Genomic DNA, 18,660 nt, shown 5'->3' with positions numbered 1-18,660 from the left:
CCTGAAAAGTATCCTTCAACTCAGAAGAGTATCTGGAGGTATGAAACTCAGTTGGTCCTTGGGTGTGAAACGAGTGCAATGAAACCTGTATCAGATTGTTCTTGGAAATAAATCAAAACTGAAGACAAAATCTTGTTTAGCTGGGTGAGCTGAATGTTTTAGAGTGTAGGAAAGTCAACAGTCTATTAACGACACACTAACTAGAGTTATACGAGTCATCCATCAAGTAAAGGCATACAGCAGTGCTGAAGTGGAAATTACCTCAGCACACTCTGAGGTGTTTTACCTCAGTCCTGTACTCCATTCACTGAAGAGAAGTTCAGCAGTTTCCAAAGACCTTATCCATGAACTGAAGCTTGACATTGGAGTTAAGGCCACACTGTCTGAGTAGAGTCACACTTTGACCACTGATTTCTTTCAGGGTCACTCTGCAGGAATCACTGCATGACTTGATCGGATTAAGATTAAAAGACTGATACATATGCTTCACATCATTTATTAGGAAAACAGTCATTTCATTTTCACCACAGAGAGGAATGACACATTTGCTTCTTAACTCTGAAAATAAACAGACATCAAACATTTTTGTGATTCATGACCCTGCGACAGACTGGCGACCTGTCCAGGGTGTATCCCGCCTCTCGCCCTATGACAGCTGGGATAGGCTCCAGCGCCCCCCGCGACCCTGAAAAGGATAAGCGGAAGCGAATGGATGGATGGATGGATATATATATATATATATATATATATATATATATATATATATATATATATATATATATATATATATATATATATATATATAACAATGATTCATCTTAAAATTATCTTTAATACTCTTGGAATTGACAGTGAAATACATAAATTAATCCCACTACAGTATCTAAATAATACTCACCACAATACAGCATTTAAATTGAGGTCACTCTGCAGGAACACAATGAGACAGGACCAAGAACAGGAGAACATTAATTGTTACATCATATGACAAAAAGTCATACTAATCAAACAACATTAAAACTGAGTATAAGTGCATCCAGGATTTAATAATAATAATGGATTGGATTTATATAGCACTTTTCAAGGCACCCAAAGCGCTTTACAATGCCACTATTCATTCACTCTCACATTCACACACTTGCCAGTGTGTGAATGTGAGGCAAACTACAGTTGTAGTCACAGCTGCCCTGGGGCAGACTGACAGAAGCGAGGCTGCCATGTCCCGCCATCGGCTCCTCTGGCCAACACCAGTAGGCGGTAGGGTAAAGTGTCTTGCCCAAGAACACAACGACCAGGACAGAGGGCCCGGGGATCGAACCGGCGACCTTCTGAGCCATGGTCGCCCCAAATGTTTGCAATCAACTCATTGTTGTTACTATTACTGATCAGCCAGTGCTTCTTGGTGTAACCTGTTAAGATGTAGGTCCAGTAAGAAGTGAGCAGCTTGCTATTGTGAATGGGACAGAAGTAACATTTCCTGTCATATTTAGTTTTGATACAGACAAATTCACAGTTCATCTGTTTTCAAGAAGGAATTTTCCGTTTCTGAGAACATAATGGCTATAAAATATTTATTTAAATTTGCCGCATTTGCAGTTAGAAGCCATGCAGTGTCAAATCTCTATCAAAAAGCTATACACACTGTACTTAAAGAGCTGCTCTGCTCCTGTTTACTGTTTTCCACAGAAAGAGGTGGGTGTAGTTCCCATTCCAATTTGACTTGAATCCACAGACACTGAAAGGAGTTTCTAAGGTATGCAGACATGGTTAAAAAAAGATCTTGTGTTGTTTTGGACAGAAGTCCAGAAATATAGATTCTGTGGACATGTGAAACTAACAATTCAGAAACTTTTAGGACACGAGACCTTTAAATGTGCAGTTCAATGTTACCATATAAACTGCACATTTAAAGCTTTTTTCTCTAAAAAGAGGAGTAACTTTTACTTTTGTTACTGTGGATCATCACAAAGTCAGCCTTCTACACGCATCCTTATTCTCTTTGTATGTGTGATTGTTTTTTCTGCAGACACACTGATAAACAAAAACCAAAGAAATATTTTTCCTTCATAATCCAAGTCAAGTGAACTGACCTTTTAAACTGTAGTTTGCAGTGTGGACTCTCCAGGTAATCATACAGCTGTTTCATTCCTGAGCCCTCCAGGTTGCATCCTATTAGATCCAGACGTTTCAGATAGGGGGGGTTGGACTTCAGAGCACTGAGCAGAGCAGCACAGTTGTTCTCTGACAAAGTGACGTTCTCAAATCTGAATAACAATCATGTGAATTACAGAGTGTTATTTTATTAAATTACCTTTATCTTTTGAGAAACCAAGTAAACAGCTAATTGAGATGCAGACTATTGCAAACTGTACAGAATATTGTCAAGTGCAAACATGCAAAAAAAAAAACAAAAACCCCAAAACAAAACCCCACACACACACAAAGTTGGTACTCGGCAAACCCAGTCTTTTGTGTTTTTTGTATTGGTTTCTTATGTTTATATTTTGTTCAAGTAGTGTGCTTTTCTTAAATTTAAGGGTTTAGTTGAGTTTATGAGATAAAGCTAAGTCTTAATATTGTTATTTATTGCCTTAAGTTGTAGTCTAGTTTAAGTCCTTTCATGTCTCCTTAATTATGAGTCTCGTCATGTCCCCTGGTGTAAGTCTGTTCTGGTCTTCTGAGTCATGTTATGTATTTGCTGTTTGTGTGTCAAGCCTGTGTCATGTCTGCATCTCTCTGTGTTTCCTGTTTTGTTTTGTTTAGGTCTTTTGTTCAGTGTGCATTGTTTTAGTTTCACCTTCTCTGTGGTGTCATGACGTTCATTTGTGTCAGTTGTGTCCCCGTGTGTTTCCACTTCCCTTAATTACCTCCTGTGTGTATTTAGTCTATGTACAGTGGACATAATGCGGAACCAGTTCAGTGGAACCCCAAAATTAATTAGTTCCCGAGGGTCTTTCGTAAGTCAAAAATTTTCGTAAGTCGAAGCACCCATTGCGCGTTTTGAGTGATGCGATGCTGAATGATAGGCTATAGGCTAATTGCTAACTAGAACAACAATACGTCGTTCAAGTGGAACAGCGAAGCACAAGAACAGAAGCCAAGGGGTTGTCACATGATTCGGAAGGCATTGTAGGCTCAGCCAATCAGAGCCAGCGGATTTCGTTACTCTGGCATTTTGCAGTAACACGGGCAGAAATATTGCCGTCCAACGCCTTCATAACTTGAATTTTTCGTGAAACGGGGTATTCGTAAGTCGGGGTTCCACTGTATTGTTGTTAGGGTTAATGTGTTGTAGGTTGCCATTTAAAAAGCTAGAATGCTTTTGTTTGATCCCTATGTAAACCATGCATATGAATATGTGCATGACCTCCATAAAGGAAACAAGCAGCCTTGAGAAGAACAGACTGCACTCAGTGAAGAAGCCACCTGGGTGGACAAGATAACCACAACAACCTAGGCGGGCTGCACTCACATCATATAACCACGCTTGCACAGCACACTTTGTAACCAAATATAGTAATTTGTCTTAGTTAACACTGCAACAAGCTTTATGAATATTCACTCTCTGAAGATATAAACAAGACTTGAACATGCCCCGAACACCATTGTCACACACAATAACATGACATGGGGTGGTACAACAGATGACCTGACACTGACTGGACAGAAAGACACAGACTAAATACACACAGGGGCTGATCAAAATAAAATGAAACACAAAAACACTGGGTCACCCAGAACCGTGACAGGGTTTTTAGTTGTTTCACAGTCTGGTCACTGCTTAGTCAGATATTTAGTTTTGCCCCACGGGTATCTTGCGTTGTATTTTTGTTTCTCATGTTTCAGCTCAATAAAGGCTCGCTTTTTATTCACGTTCAAATTCTGTTCCCCTGTGTCTGCATTTAGGTCCTACACTCATACTCCATATGGTCTGTCCACAGACCATGATAGTAACACCCTTAAACAAAAACGGGATAATCCCAAAGTCAAAACTCCCAAGCACAATTTAAACAACATAGTATACACTGTGAAATTCTGCGTGATTGCTCAGACCTCTAAATGAGGTAAATGAAAGGACCACTCTCAAAACGCATGGCACAACCTAGAAGAGCCATATGGAACGCCAGGACTGCCATAATGAATTAATTAAATACACCATTAAATAATTAATTAAATGTGGCAATAATTAATTAAAATTGGAATTAATTAATTAAATAAATAGTTATGATATATGTAATTAATTAATTATTGACACATTTAATTAATTATTTATGTATTTCACGTTTTAATTAATTATTGACACATTTAATTAATTATTTATGTATTTCACGTTTTAATTAATTATTGACACATTTAATTAATTATTTATGTATTTCACATTTTAATTAATTATTGACACATTTAATTAATTATTGACACATTTAATTAATTATTTAATGATATATTTATTTATTTCATTTTGGCAGTCTTGGCGCCTGGCTCTCATCATGAAATAATTTTATCTGTCAGCCTCACCCATCAAACTCAGGGGGCGGGGTTAACGCTGATCGAGTCAAAACCATTGCTTTGGCCTGGTGGCCATTGTTTCTAGCACACAACAACCGGCATGTGGAAGCTAACAGAACTGAGCTTTGAAAAACCCTGTTTGTGTGTTACCAAATACCGTTTTAATATTTTTTTAGAATGTAGTGGTTTAATCTTCATGTGTCTGGTCGGTTTGTCAAGATACAGCCTCTTTGCAAAAGTGTTTCGATGATTTCGGAGATGTCGTCCCAGTCTCACGGCAAAGCGTGGGATAGACCCGCTCGCCTCGCAAGCAATCCCACCGACAAAGCGCAGGCCCCGGTACACAGCTGTAGTAACCCCCGCTGACTTCTTTTACTGAGGTTATATTTATCGGTGTTTTATTTCCTGATGTTCTTATGTGTCCTACGTGTTTCAGTTGCCAATTCTGAATTATAACTAACATTAAAAACATGTTTAAGGAGGAGAGAGAGCAAATAAATCTGTTTAACATCTGATCTTTGGGTTTTTGTTCAGTAATCAGCGTGACCTGTGTATAAACACATAAAAGAGATAACGTTGGTGTTTCCGTCATGTAGTAACTGCTGGCTTTAACTGTACAAAGGTTGTTCGACACTATGAAACACATACAGACTTCATGATGTTCGGCTAATATTTTTATTGTGAATATTAATCATGCTGACCTCGCTCTGTACACCACGGAGCGAGGTCAGCATATCCACGATATCCTCCGCTCCATGAGTTAACACAAAGTTTCCCAGCTGACTATCTAACTGCCAACTATTCCAGAGACGTGAAAATATACAGCATAAAGAAAAGTGTAAGAGACCCAGCAGCAGATTAGAATAACAGTTATACATTTAATAAATCACCAAATGAATCCAAGAAACGAGCAAACCTGTTCCGACAATTTGAATTTGTATTCCCTCAGCTGCAGACTCGCTGCTGTTTAAATGTTTGAAAAGGAAGATTAGATATAAAAAACGTCAAACATAGACTCAGTCTGCCTTCACATTTGATATGAGGCCAGCACGTATAGTGGCCTCAGCAGGCTATTACTGAAATACACGTGCTATATCATAAACTATGATATAAACAGGGAGGTCCTATTAACATGTTTAGTTTTAAAGGACACCTTCCTGCCTTTAGTCTCATTCATGAGCAGTATTCGTTTTCTTCTAACATCCAGAAGTCTGCACAATGTGTTTCATAGTTTGTAACAAGCCTTTGACAGGTAAACATAACATGACCGAAAAAGCAAAAAAAAAGAAAAAAAAAAGAGAGAGAGAGTGTTGACATAAGAAGAGAAAATTCTCTCAATTATGGAGACAGACAAATGGTTCATTTATGTTTGATGTGTGTTTATTCCTCCCTAAATATCGTCGGTGAAGTTCGCCATGCACGTCAGATTTTCCTGCGCATTTTTATACCTCTGCCAACAGAGAGAGAAAAAAAACACATTCTAACAGACAGCTGGTGCTTAGAATACAGTTGAATAACTATTAAAAAACAGATGATATTTAGATGATAGTTCAGTCTAACACATGTGCCAGTGAACCATTAAACGTCTGTGAAACTATGCAGTTATGAAACGTAACTTTAACCTCAGCCAAACCGATTTGCTCAGTTGTAAATAAAACAGCGAAGTAAACGTGACCCGACAGACAGAACCTGAGTGAATGAAGTCCAGCGTTTAACCACTGAGAGCTAAAACTCAGCTGAGGTTTGAAAGCTGTGTGCCGGTGATTGGACATCAGCCGCTGATAAAGCTGTTCGCCTATAAAGTGCTCTGTAAGGAAACAAGCTCCAGCAGCTCTGCGCTCGGGGAAAACACTATATTTACTTATCTAGTGCAGAAAAATGCGCTGACATTGCTTTATATTGAGCACCGGCTGCCCGGTTAAACTGTGACTATCACCAGGTAACGTAGGCGTGTTTCTTGAATTAGCAGCAGGTGTTAAACAGCTGACAGATGAGGAGGAGGATGCATGCAGGTAAACTGAGGGTCTGTTGAGCTGATCGCTGGTTTCGTGAGAAAAATGTCAGCTCGTTCTTTATGTTACAGAAGCACAGAGACACAAGACCAGGCGGAAAGAGACGATCGTTCGGTGAAAATGAGAATCTGCGAATGCAACATGTGGAACACGGAGAGTGGAATATGTAAACAAACCGGTTAATGTACCCCCTCGGTGCGCTCTGCATGCTAACTGTTAGCAGAGCTAGTGAAATCTCTGAAAACATCTGAGCACTTTTGCAAACATGTTCTATGTTGACAACCTGACCAGACATACGGCGCGACATTCGCGGCTAAAACACTGTTAAAAGTGTAGCTGGTGACAGAAAAACGGGGTATTTTAAAACTACACCACCACCATTGCTGCTTGTGATTTGATCTGCATTCTGGGATACCTGGCTGCCCCAAGTCTACACAAGCAATCGATTATCTAGGATCGACCTGTTTTGACTTACTTTGCACGGCAACCAATCAAATGTTAGAGAAGCTGCATGGGCAGCGTTAACCCCGCCCCCTGAGTTTGATGGGTGAGGCTGACAGATAAAATTATTTCATGACGAGAGCCAGGCGTCAGGACTGCCAAAATGAAATAAATAAATATATCATTAAATAATTAATTAAATGTGTCAATAATTAATTAAATGTGTCAATAATTAATTAAAATGTGAAATACATAAATAATTAATTAAATGTGTCAATAATTAATTAATTAAATGTGTCAATAATTAATTAAAATGTGAAATACATAAATAATTAATTAAATGTGTCAATAATTAATTAATTACATGTGTCATAACTATTTATTTAATTAATTAATTCCAATTTTAATTAATTATTGACACATTTAATTAATTATTTAATGGTGTATTTAATTAATTCATTATGGCAGTCCTGGCGTTCCATACAGTCTGTCTTTATTTGTATCTTAATTAAAAAATAAAAATGTAGACATTGACAGCTCTTCTTAAACCTACAGAACCCATCATACAACTGGTACACATGGATTAGAACTAAATAATGCTTTTAGAATTTGTTTATTTCATTGTTTATTTTTATCTTTAAAATGTCAGCATGTGAACAAGGTCTGACTATTAGTCGGCTGCTCTAAACTCTGGTGTTTGTCGCACCCACATTATCCCCCTAATATTTCCAGCTGTCATGGTTACTGGTACAATACTGGGCTGAAGATTTTTAGATTCCTGTAATTGTGTGTATGATTTCCCAATATTATACGTGCTGGATTTGAAGGAATCAATTAAAATATATCTTGTTCATTTAAACAGTTCCCACAATCACCCACTAAAATAGAGGTCCTGGATGAATAAAGTTAAGGTATACTATTGGAACCACAAAATAAATAAAAAAAATAAAGTTGGATCGGTGCCTCTGCATCATCTGTCTAACAACACAGCAGTTGAGTTATAAGGACATAACTTCACAGTTCAAAAGACCTTCAGAAATAACAACAGATTCAGTTAACTGGCCTGAGTGTCTCCAGTCTGCAGTTTGGATGCCCCAGACTAGCAAACAGTGCCTCTGCTGGATCCCGCAGCTTGATTGAACTCAGCTGCAGAGCTCTCAGATTGGAGTTGTTGCATATCAGAGCTGAGGTCACAGTTTTACAGTGATTCTCTGAGAGCCAAACATCGTGAAGTCTGTGTTGACATATGTGTTAGAAAATATGTTATTATGAAGAAGACACATTATATTTACTTCATACACTTAATGAAAAACAACTGGACACTTTGTCTTGACATCAGTGTTTCAATTGATCTGAATGTTTGACATGAAACATTATTTATTCCCAGTCTCTGTCAGACCCACCGATTTTTAATCTTTCTGTAGATTTAATATGCAAGCCAAGGAGAGAAAAGAGGGACAGTTTTCAGGAATAAGCATGGCATAAATTACTTATCATAAGTCTGGTTTTACTTCACAACCTAAAACCTGGTAAATAGTTTGAAGTTTGCACTTTTGGCACAATTTGAATGGAGACTCGGCAAGGCTGCATCATGCTGCTACATTGTCTTCCATCTGTCGTGTGATTTGGATGTGCAGATGCATTCGTCGACTATTACGTGTTAGTCTCTTTTGCATATGATCAGTGGTTTATGGCCGCTCGTAGTGATGTTGTCAAGATTTATTAAATAGATAATGTTTTTGCATAAGATAAAAGGTCTATATATCTATGACTTTACTCAGATTTCACAGAGTGTATATTTGTTACTAATTTGATTTGAATTATTTTGGATGAGGATAAAGTGTAAGATAATGGGGAATTTCAGTTTTTACTTTACAATTTTGTTTAGTGTAACATTTACAGTTAAGTTGTATTTTCTTTCCTTATTTCGTTTTTACGTTCTGTTCCTTTAATACATCGTAATTGTGCACAGGGGGAGTAGTCACAATCGGCACTGTGGACTAACAGGGCTTTAACTAGCTGTGGAGTCAAACAGTTTTCTTACCATGTTTGGCAGTGTGCAGAACATTCAGACATATGACAATATGAGAGCATGTGGGTGGGAATGGATGTTTGTATCTGTGTGTGCCTATTTGTCTGTGTCTGCTGTCCATTTGTAAGCTGCCATTTCACTCGTAGTCTAAATAGGCAGCTGGTCTTATTACCTGTTTTATTTTATGACAGACGCAGCTCTTAAGACGCTTCTTTTATCCTGACATTATTGGAAGTTACAGTTGATTAGGACCTACCCAGTTCTTATGTGTCAAATGTAAATAGTCCAATGTATACTGTTTGTGGATGATTGTAAACTGTTTGTGAGCAATGGAAGAATATTTTTGTTTATTTGTTACAAATATAATACCACGTGTACAGCCTGACTACCAGCTAGTGTTTCCGCAGCAATAGTTGTCACTGACTTTTGTATTTGCACTGCTGAAATCAAATCACTATGACAACATTCAGTGTTATCCCATCCTTTTCACATGTGGCCACAATGGCTGCTTCAACTGAAGCTATAGACATGCAAAAAATTAACTAACCAGAAAATTATTGAGTAAAAAATAGTTTTTTATGGGATTTAAGTAGCTTTAAAAGACACTCTTAAACTGACATTTAATGTTTCTAATAAATAAATAAATTAAATAAATAACAGGAACAGTGTAAAAAGAATCATGAGAATGTTATAGTAAGAATCATTTAAAGAACTAAACTATAAATCTACTCTAATTTATATTATTAATCACATCTGGACTCACCGAGCCTTTCTGCAGTTACTCACAGCTGCAACAAGTCTCTGTCGTCCCTCCTGTGATGTGTTGTATTTCATCAGATCCAGTACATCCAAAACCTCCTCTGACATCTGCAGCATATATGCCAGAGCTGAGCACTGAATTCCAGAGAGTTTCTTCACAGATTTGTTCTCTGACTTCAGGAAGTCTTGGATCTCCCGATGTACCGAAAGGTCATTCATCTCCATTAGACAGTGGAAGATGTTGAGGCTTCTGTCAGGACACTTATCATAAGTTTTAATCTCCTTCAGGTTGTTGATGACTCTCTGGACGATTTGTGGACTGCTCTTTGTCTGACCCAGCAGACCACCTAAGAGTCTCTGGTTGGACTTCAGAGTGAGGCCATGAAGGAAGCGAACAAACAGTTCCAGGTAGCCGCTGTCACTTAGGAAAGATTTCTCCATGGCATTGCTCAAAAGATCTTCCAGAGATGAGATGTCTTTGCTAAGGAAGTCCTGCAGCACCTCTGTCTTCCTGTTGGTGTAACAGTGGAACATGTAGACTGCAGCCAGAAACTCCTGAATGCTCAGATGAACAAAGCAGTAAACTGGTTTCTGGAAGATCACAGATTCTTCTTTGAAGATCTCTGTACAAATTCCTGAGTACACCAAGACCTCTGTGACGTCCAGACCACACTGCTCCAAGTCTTCTTGGTAGAAAACGATATTTTCTTTCTCCAGATGTTCAAATGCTAGCTGCCCCAACTTCAGAAGAGCTTCCCTGTCAGCATTGGTAAGCTTCTCTACACCTGTCCCATGCCCTTCAGAGTATTTGTGCTTTTTCTTCTTTATCTGAACCAGCAGGAAGTGTGAGTACATGTCAGTCAGGGTCTTGGGCAGCTCTGCTCTCTCCTCTGTAGTCAACATGTGCTCCAGAATTGTAGCAGTGATCCAGCAGAAGACTGGAATCCCACACATAATGTAAAGGCTCCTGGATGTTTTCAAGTGGGAGATAATTCTGCTGGAGAATGCTTCATCTCTGAATCTTCTCCTGAAGTACTCCTCCTTCTGAGAGTCAGTGAAGCCTCGCACTTCTGTCACCCTGTCAACACATTTAGGAGGAATCTGACTGGCTGCTGCGGGTCGGGAAGTTATCCAGATGAGAGCAGAGGGAAGCAGATTCCCCTCGATGAGATTTGTCAGCAGCTCACTGATGGTTGACTTCTGTGTGACATCAGACAAAAGCTTCCTTTTTGTGAAATCCAACAAAAGTCTGCTTTCATCCAGGCCATCAAAGATGAACAAAAGATTACACACAGTGAGCTTCTCTGCTGTGACGCTCTGTAATGTTGGATAGAAATCATGGATCAGCTCCAGGAGACTGTACTGCTCATCTCTGACCAAGTTCAGCTCTCTGAATGAAAGCACAACCACCGCACTGATGTGTTGGTTTTCTAAGTTCTCTGCCCAGTCCAGAGTGAACTTCTGCACCAAGAAGGTTTTTCCAATGCCAGCAACGCCATATGTCAGAACCACTCTGATGGGTCTTTGTTGGTCAGGCAAGGCTTTAAAGATGTCCTGGCAGCTGATTGGTGTTTCAAGGAGGATATTCTTCTTGGAAGCGCTCTCCACCTGCCTCACCTCATGTTGGAAGCAAAATTCTTCATTCTGTCCCTCAGTGATGTAGAGCTCAGTGTAAATCATTCTGAGGAGGGCTCCACATCCTGTTTTATTAGTTTCCTCAGTCACATGTTCATATCTTGTTCTCAGACTGAGCTTTAGTGCATCTGAAATTTTCTGCAGATGAGCATCTGTTGACAGAAATTAAAACCAAAAACCCATAAAACTAGAGAGCAAGAAAACTGGTTAATGTGTCAATAGCATAATAAGAAGTGCAGTTTTTCCAAAAAAATAAAATAAAATCAGTCCATCAGCAGAAAGGTGTTAAGTCTTTCTTTTTCAACAGCTGCTCTTACTGGTTGTCTGCAGACCAGGTCTGGTTCTGGATCTTTCTCCACATTGGGGACAGGAGGACTTTCTTGATGAATCCTTCAAGACATTCTGACACAAAGGACAGCAGGACAGTGGCTCCCCAACCAGTGCCACATCTCTGTGAATACCAAAATAAATTCAGAATATACCCAAGTTTACATACCTTCTGGAAACTTTGTTTCAAAGACAGAAACACGTAATGAAATAGGACATGTCAGTGCTCATGTCTATAGCTAATAAATTGTGAATGACCCAGAAACATTTACTTGGAATGCATTAACACATAGGCAAAGATAGTTAGACTTCATAAAAAAAGTTCTTTCTGCTGACAACTGACTATCAGCTCAGTTTTGGACAAACAGTCTATTAAAATGGTAAATGGCCTGAATTTGTATAATGCTTTACTCAGTCCCTAAGGACCCCAAAGCACTTTACACTACATTCAGTTATTCACCCACACAATGGCAAGCTATTGTAGCCACAGCTGCCCTGGGGCGCACTGACAGAGGCGAGGCTGCCGGACACTGGCGCCACCGGGCCCTCTGACCACCACCAGTAGGCAAACATGGGGTTAGTATCTTGCCCAAAGATATTTGGCATGCAGGAGACAGCCTGGGATCAAACCACCGACCTTCTGATTAGTGGCTGACCTGCTCTGCCACCTCAGCTATAGCCACCCCATATTACTTCATGTTTATGGCCTAGGTTCGTCATTTTAAATCGATTTTAAAAAGAGCCTGCTTGGGGAAAAACAAAAAGACAAAACAAAAAAGATTATCAAAGCCTTTCTCAAAAAGACTAGAAAAAAACTGGCATGTTAAAAAAAAGTTCACCCAAATAATTCCCTGTTTTTGGAAGACAGAATTTACCCAGAGCTTTGAAGAATGGTGCCTTATGCTCTCCACAGACTTTACACTTCCAATAGCAGTCATTTAATTCATTTTGATTTCTAATCTAAAAAATAACCTACTCTGGAGTTGGTTAAATATCATTTAGTGACTCCACTCTGACAAAACCCCTTTGAAACAATATCAAAGCCTGCAAGAAAGAAAATCATCATCAGCTCACTTTACAACAGAATCAGTCTCCTACTGTGTGACTGAGGGTCCAGGTTCATGACTGAAGACTGGACGATAATCTCTGGACTTGTGACTGTTCATGGATATAGCGCTGGATCCTGGAAATAATTTTTATCCTTAAATAATTGTAACCAAGGAATTGGCAGTCTTGCTACGAATGTGTTCACATTACTAGTGAAATATCGATTCCTCCGATACCAGTCATTTATGTTCTAGGATCGATTCTCACATTAAAATATCAATATTTTTAATAATTGAGGGTTAATTTGTAGTTTATCATTAACAGCAACACAGTGGAAAGAAACTATAACATTCGGATTGTCTACATTCAAAGGAACTACTTCCTCTTCCACCTTTCATAGTCATGTGCGAAATACGGCTGTATAAATGTCTCGCAGCGCCTTGGCGTGCGCACTCACAACAATGGCTGAGCCTAATTGTGCGGACGTATTTTACCTCCACAAACAGCTGAGACGTGGTTTGAGATACATGTGGCAAAAACGTGCTCCAAGAGTGAGGTGTTGTGGCTATACTTTCCCAACCTTGAGACCTCAGAATTAGGGAGACAATCAAAAGGGCACATTTTACAGTGTTTATTTATCGGATAAAATACGTTAAATGTCACCGTTATTATTGGCCGGCCTGGAAACAGCAGGGGTGTCCAAATTCAGAGGCTGCTTCCACCTGAGGACCCGCCCTTCGCGGTCTAAAGAAAGCCGGGTAGTACGTCATGAGTTCCCTCGGTGGAGTGAAACTCAGCCGTCTGCTCCTTGTTCTCTAAAACATAACCGGGCGCTGGCGTAAACTCTCGACCGTCTCACACTTTCTTTAATTAGTTTTCTGTTTGACGTTTATTCAGCTGTGTGAAAACCCCGGAGGAACCCACCCGAGGGATTAATAAAGTTAAATTTAATTTAAACATTTAAAAGCCAAACCGATTTACTCACGAACAAACAAAACACTGAAAAAGCCAAACAATAACATTTTTAAATTATCAAAGTGACTTATATATCATGTTTAACCCGAGTAGTGAAAGCCTGCGGGGGTTTGAAGATGATGTGTCGATCGGCTCAGATATTTGAAGTTACATTCTCACCTGAAAACATGTTAAAAGTTGGGTTTTTTTGCGACCCAGAAAGAGAAATAAGAGTAATATTAAAACTAAGCAGCTGCCGCCATTGTTGGAAACTGGAATTGGATCGGCCGCGCTATGAATTCTGCGATATGGTTTTTCAATTTTGTTGTCCAGGTGGAAATTCGGGAGAATGGTGGCTCCGGGATTCTCCCGGAAAAATCGGGAGGGTTGGCATGTTTGGTTGTGGCAACATCACTAACCTTGTCAAACACCTCAGAGTAAATCGTATCACAGAATATGAGGCGCGTATGTTGAGACGAATCGCGTCTCTCACGGAGTTCTTTAGTGCTGCAGGCAGGCAACGTGTTCAAATAGCGCACAACTTCAGTTTTTTTTATTTCTATATGATGAACAAGTAATCTGATGTCCTGTAATCATTATGACGCTATAATTTGAGATACAATAAATAAACTACGTTTTTTTGTTTAAAGTATCGGTATCGGATCAGTATCGTCGATACCACCCTGAAAAGTACTTGGTATCGGATCGGAAAGGAAATCAGTGGTATCGCACATCACTACACATTACAGGTGTGTGGTTGGGAGCATCTAACCAATTAAGATCATGGTTAAATGCACTGATAGGAGAGCAGTAGGTAACATCCTAAGACCCAAGCTCTTCCACAGCATGCATTTTAAATTTCTCTGTGATATTTGTGCTGATTGGGACCCGCTGAATGTAAAAACAAAGAATCTAAATAACTCAAAATGTGATGTCCACATATGTGGATGCCAGGTCCTAGGAGGTTAAAGATAAAACTACAAAACTTAATGGATAAACAATATAAATATGTTAAAAAAATCATACAAACTGAAAGAAACACACAATTGTTGCTCATATATGAGACTTTCCAGACTTTTCCAGATGAATTTCCAATGAATTCCTCCAAAAGCAGTCATTTCACACCTTGATATTTAATTTTAAATAAAACCTGTCGCTAAAGTGGTTGAGAAAATTCCAGTGACCCCACCCCACGAACCCATTTGAATTAATACCCAAGACTGCAAAAAGCAAAATCATCTTCAGTTCAGTTTACAACAGAAGGAACCTCTTACTTTGTGCCTGAGGATCCAGGATCATGACTGAAGACTGGAGGATAATCTCGAGAATTGTCGCTGTTCATGGACATACGGCTGATGTCTGGAAACTCTGCTCTGTGTTTGTGCCGCTGATGTCTGGAAGCACAAACACAGAATGAAACACACATTGTTCTTCTACTTCTATGTTCCTGTTGTTGGCCATTAAGCTGGTGCTCTGTCAGTGTCAGACTCATGAGGCTGAAGCCCTGGATGTTCTCAAAACCACTGTACTTTCTGTAGGGGAAGCTGGCACCATGGTCATCCTTTTTAAGCCACTTTTGAATCCTTAGTTAATATTTTTGAGTTTGTTTTTTGTTTATTTCTTTCTGTTACATATCAAAGTCATTTTCCTTTCATCTGGATTAACTAATCCTGGCAACGGGAATCGGGATAATAAGTCACACAAAGGTAGTTAATTAACTCGCTATTTTAACACAGGGTTAGCTACGCGCATGTTGACGTGAAAGGTGTTTAGTTGGCATCATCTAACTAATCATCATGGATAAGTATACTGTTAAAAGAGCAGTTATTTTAAAAATGAAAGAGAAAATTAAAAGGTCAAACACATACAGAGAGACAGCAAACCAGCTGCTTTGTGAGAGGTTGTTCGACAAAAGTAATTAAGTCAAGACAGATGGGGTTGGTGCGTGTGTGCGCTGCTCTGCTGGATTCTTTGTAGCACCGGGCACACAGCCCAGAACTTGTCTTAGCGAGAAAAACCTTTAGCTGCTTGATTAGGATGACTAAGCGTAATTTAGATGATTGGGATTTCATTGTTTCTGATTGGAATACAGCTTTCAAGAACTCGGGTCTTTTCCTATTGAGTTATATTTACACAGAGACAGGTGTTTCATGGCCAAAGCATGCCCATTTCTCTCCTCCAATGTCTCTCCTTTCAAAGATGAGACCATAGGCAGATTCAAGTGATTTGTTTTTGTGACTATTGTTTGTTGATTCTATTGCTTTGCTCCGGCTAAATACAGTGACTTGAAAAAGTATTTGGCCCCTTGTACTTTCCCACATTTTGTCACATTACAGCCACAAACATGAATCAATGTTATTGGAATTCCACGTGAAAGACCAACACAAAGTGGTGTACATGTGAGAAGTGGAACGAAAATCATACATGATTCCAAACATTTTTTACAAATGTTTTTTTACAAAATTTACAAAGTGGGGTGTGTGTAATTATTCAGCCCCCTGAGTCAATACTTTGTAGAACCACCTTTTGCTGCAATTGCAGCTGCCAGTCTTTTAGGGTATGTCTCTACCAGCTTTGCACATCTGGAGACTGAAATTCTTCTTAAATAATATTAAAGACTGCAAAAAACAAAATCATATTTGCTCAATTTACAACAGAATCAGTCACTTACTTTGTGAATGAGGGTCCAGGTTCATGACTGAAGACTGGAGGATAATCTCGAGAATTGTCACTGTTCATGGACATGGATCCTGAAAACTCTGCTCTGTGTTTGAGCTGCTGATGTCTGGAAACACAAATATAGAATGAAGCCCAGATTGTTCTTCTACTTGGTGGCCATTAAGCAGCTTATCCCTCTGTCAGACTCATGAAGCTGAAGCCCTGGATGTTCTCAAAGCCACTGGAACCATGGTCATCCTTTTAACACGACTCTTGAATCTATAGTTAACATTTTCAGTTTTGTTTAGGTTTTTATGTTACATATCCAAGTTATTTTTCATTCATCTGCATTCACTAATTCAAACACTGGTAAAAAGGATAATGAGTCACACAAAGCTAGTTAATTGAGTCTCTTAATTAAAGGTCTAGCTATGAGCATGTTCCTTTGTAAGGTGTAGCATCTAACCAAATCAAAATCATACATAAAGTAGAAGAGCAGCTATATTACAAATGAAAATAAAACTACAAAACTTCATGGGGAAAAATGTAAAGAGATTAAGCACATATTACAGAGAGACAGCAACACAGCTAAAAATATAACTGTGTGAGTTTTTCGAGTGCTTTGATCAAAATGACTGGAGAAGAGCTAAAATGTCAATAAAGCCTAAAATAATAATAATAATAATAATAATAATAATAATAATAATAATAATAATAATAATAAAATCTAGTCAAGTTGCTTAATTGTAATTTCAACCATGAGTTACAGTACACAGTGAAACAAGACAGTGTTCCTACAAGACCCATGGTGCTACACATAACAGAAAATCAACACAGGACTGCAAAACACAGGGCAACACCAGACAGAGGTGAATGATACAGACACAAGACAGTTAAACAGAAAAGTGCAACATTGAGAGTGGGTTGTGCAAAAGACAAAAAGTGGTGTTGTATAAGTAAAACAGAAACAGTCTCTTACTTTGTGCCTGAGGATCCAGGATCATGACTGAAGACTGGAGGATAATCTCGAGAATTGTCGCTGTTCATGGACATACTGCTGATGTCTGGAAACTCTGCTCTGTCCTCAGCTAAGCTTTTCATCTTTAGGCAGTCTGGCAGAACAACGACTGTGAGTGCAGGTTGAAAATCCTGACAAACATATTTATAGAAACCTGTGACTTGCAGAACAGGAAATACAACACACATATGACACCTAAATACAAACACACACACACACACACATAATAAACCTATTCGACCCGCCACCTAATGAATTAACAGATCCTTGTTCTCTCTTAAAAACCACAGAAAGACTGCTGACAGGAAGATGTGACCATGAAGCAAAGATTTGATGTTATCCATCATGCTTCTTTCTGGATTAAGTCACAAACTTGAGCACCAAAACTAACCAAAACAACATTCACCGTTTTTGTTCTAACTTGCGAAACATTCATGTCATGTTTTCCAGTCAGGAACTAATTTTCTGATTATTCTAAAAAACACATAAATGCACAGTAACACTCACCGTGTTTTTGTCCTCCTGTTTGTTTTTAATCCTTTGTTTCCGCCTCACCTTATGAGAGCAGTCCCTCCCCTCTCCACAGGAAGTTGAATGACTACATTCACTCACACTGCTGTGTGAGACACAGATTGGCTTTTTGAAGAGATTTATATTTGCATAAATGCCACCAGCATAGAGTCACTCACCCAGAGTGCTCAGATTACGAACTAAAACGACTTTAAACAACTAAAAATATGTCTTCAGATATTTTTAAACAAGCTCATTTTTTAAAAAATGTACTTATTTCAATTTGAACATGCATACAAATGATATTAGTCTCAGCAGTAGCTTTCACTGTGTCATGTGCCGATTTAGGGTTTGCTCCACCCACAGGTCAAAGGTCGAACCTTCATCTACTCCTCATTTTGCTAAGCGCTGAGATGTTGGTGTCACATAACAAGTCAATAAATGAAAACAATAATAATTAAAGGACAGTGTAATCACCAAAAAATTGGTTTCTTGCCCAAGAGCAACAACGTGCCATTGTGGGATATACTTTCAGCAGGGAAATGATATTCAGCACCCCTGTCATTTCAGCATTACTTTTTAGATAGTTATTTAATGTATTTATGTATTTTCTGTAACCATTATCACTCCGGTGGAAACACTTTGGGAAGCTGTGCCTCCTCTGGTTTTCTCCGTGGACCTCCGACACTGCCGTTAAGTCTAGTTGGACTTTTTGGTACAACATTGTTACCTTTTTCTCTACTTCACCTCCACCTGAACTT

At 38.9% G+C, this 18,660-nt stretch overlaps 1 protein-coding gene across 2 annotated transcripts; it reads right to left on the bottom strand.

Moving 5' to 3' along the window:
• Nucleotides 1-406: 406 nt before the first annotated feature.
• LOC146673398 (NLR family CARD domain-containing protein 3-like) lies at nt 407-17,965 on the bottom strand. 2 transcript variants are annotated; one of them, XM_085401687.1, is made up of 10 exons: nt 17,897-17,965; nt 17,351-17,483; nt 16,385-16,498; nt 14,988-15,107; nt 11,703-11,836; nt 9,755-11,537; nt 8,023-8,193; nt 2,091-2,264; nt 899-927; nt 407-685 (listed from the first exon to the last, which is right to left on the bottom strand). In XM_085401687.1, the coding sequence occupies exons 2-9, from the start codon at nt 17,470-17,472 to the stop codon at nt 912-914; spliced, it is 2,634 nt and encodes an 877-aa protein (XP_085257813.1). In that variant the 5' UTR covers nt 17,473-17,483; nt 17,897-17,965; the 3' UTR covers nt 407-685; nt 899-911. The 2 variants fall into 2 exon arrangements, with proteins under 2 accessions (XP_085257813.1, XP_085257812.1); XM_085401686.1 differs by lacking the exons at nt 407-685; nt 899-927 and having other exon boundaries at nt 1,590-2,264.
• Between the last annotated feature and the right edge of the window lie 695 nt (nt 17,966-18,660).

The sequence above is a fragment of the Rhamphochromis longiceps genome, linkage group LG3 (assembly GCF_057381845.1).
Source record: "Rhamphochromis longiceps isolate RC_006_pf linkage group LG3, R_longiceps_female_GT1.1, whole genome shotgun sequence".
Classification (NCBI taxonomy): Eukaryota; Metazoa; Chordata; class Actinopteri; order Cichliformes; family Cichlidae; genus Rhamphochromis; species Rhamphochromis longiceps.
This window is presented reverse-complemented; position numbering and strand designations above follow the sequence as displayed.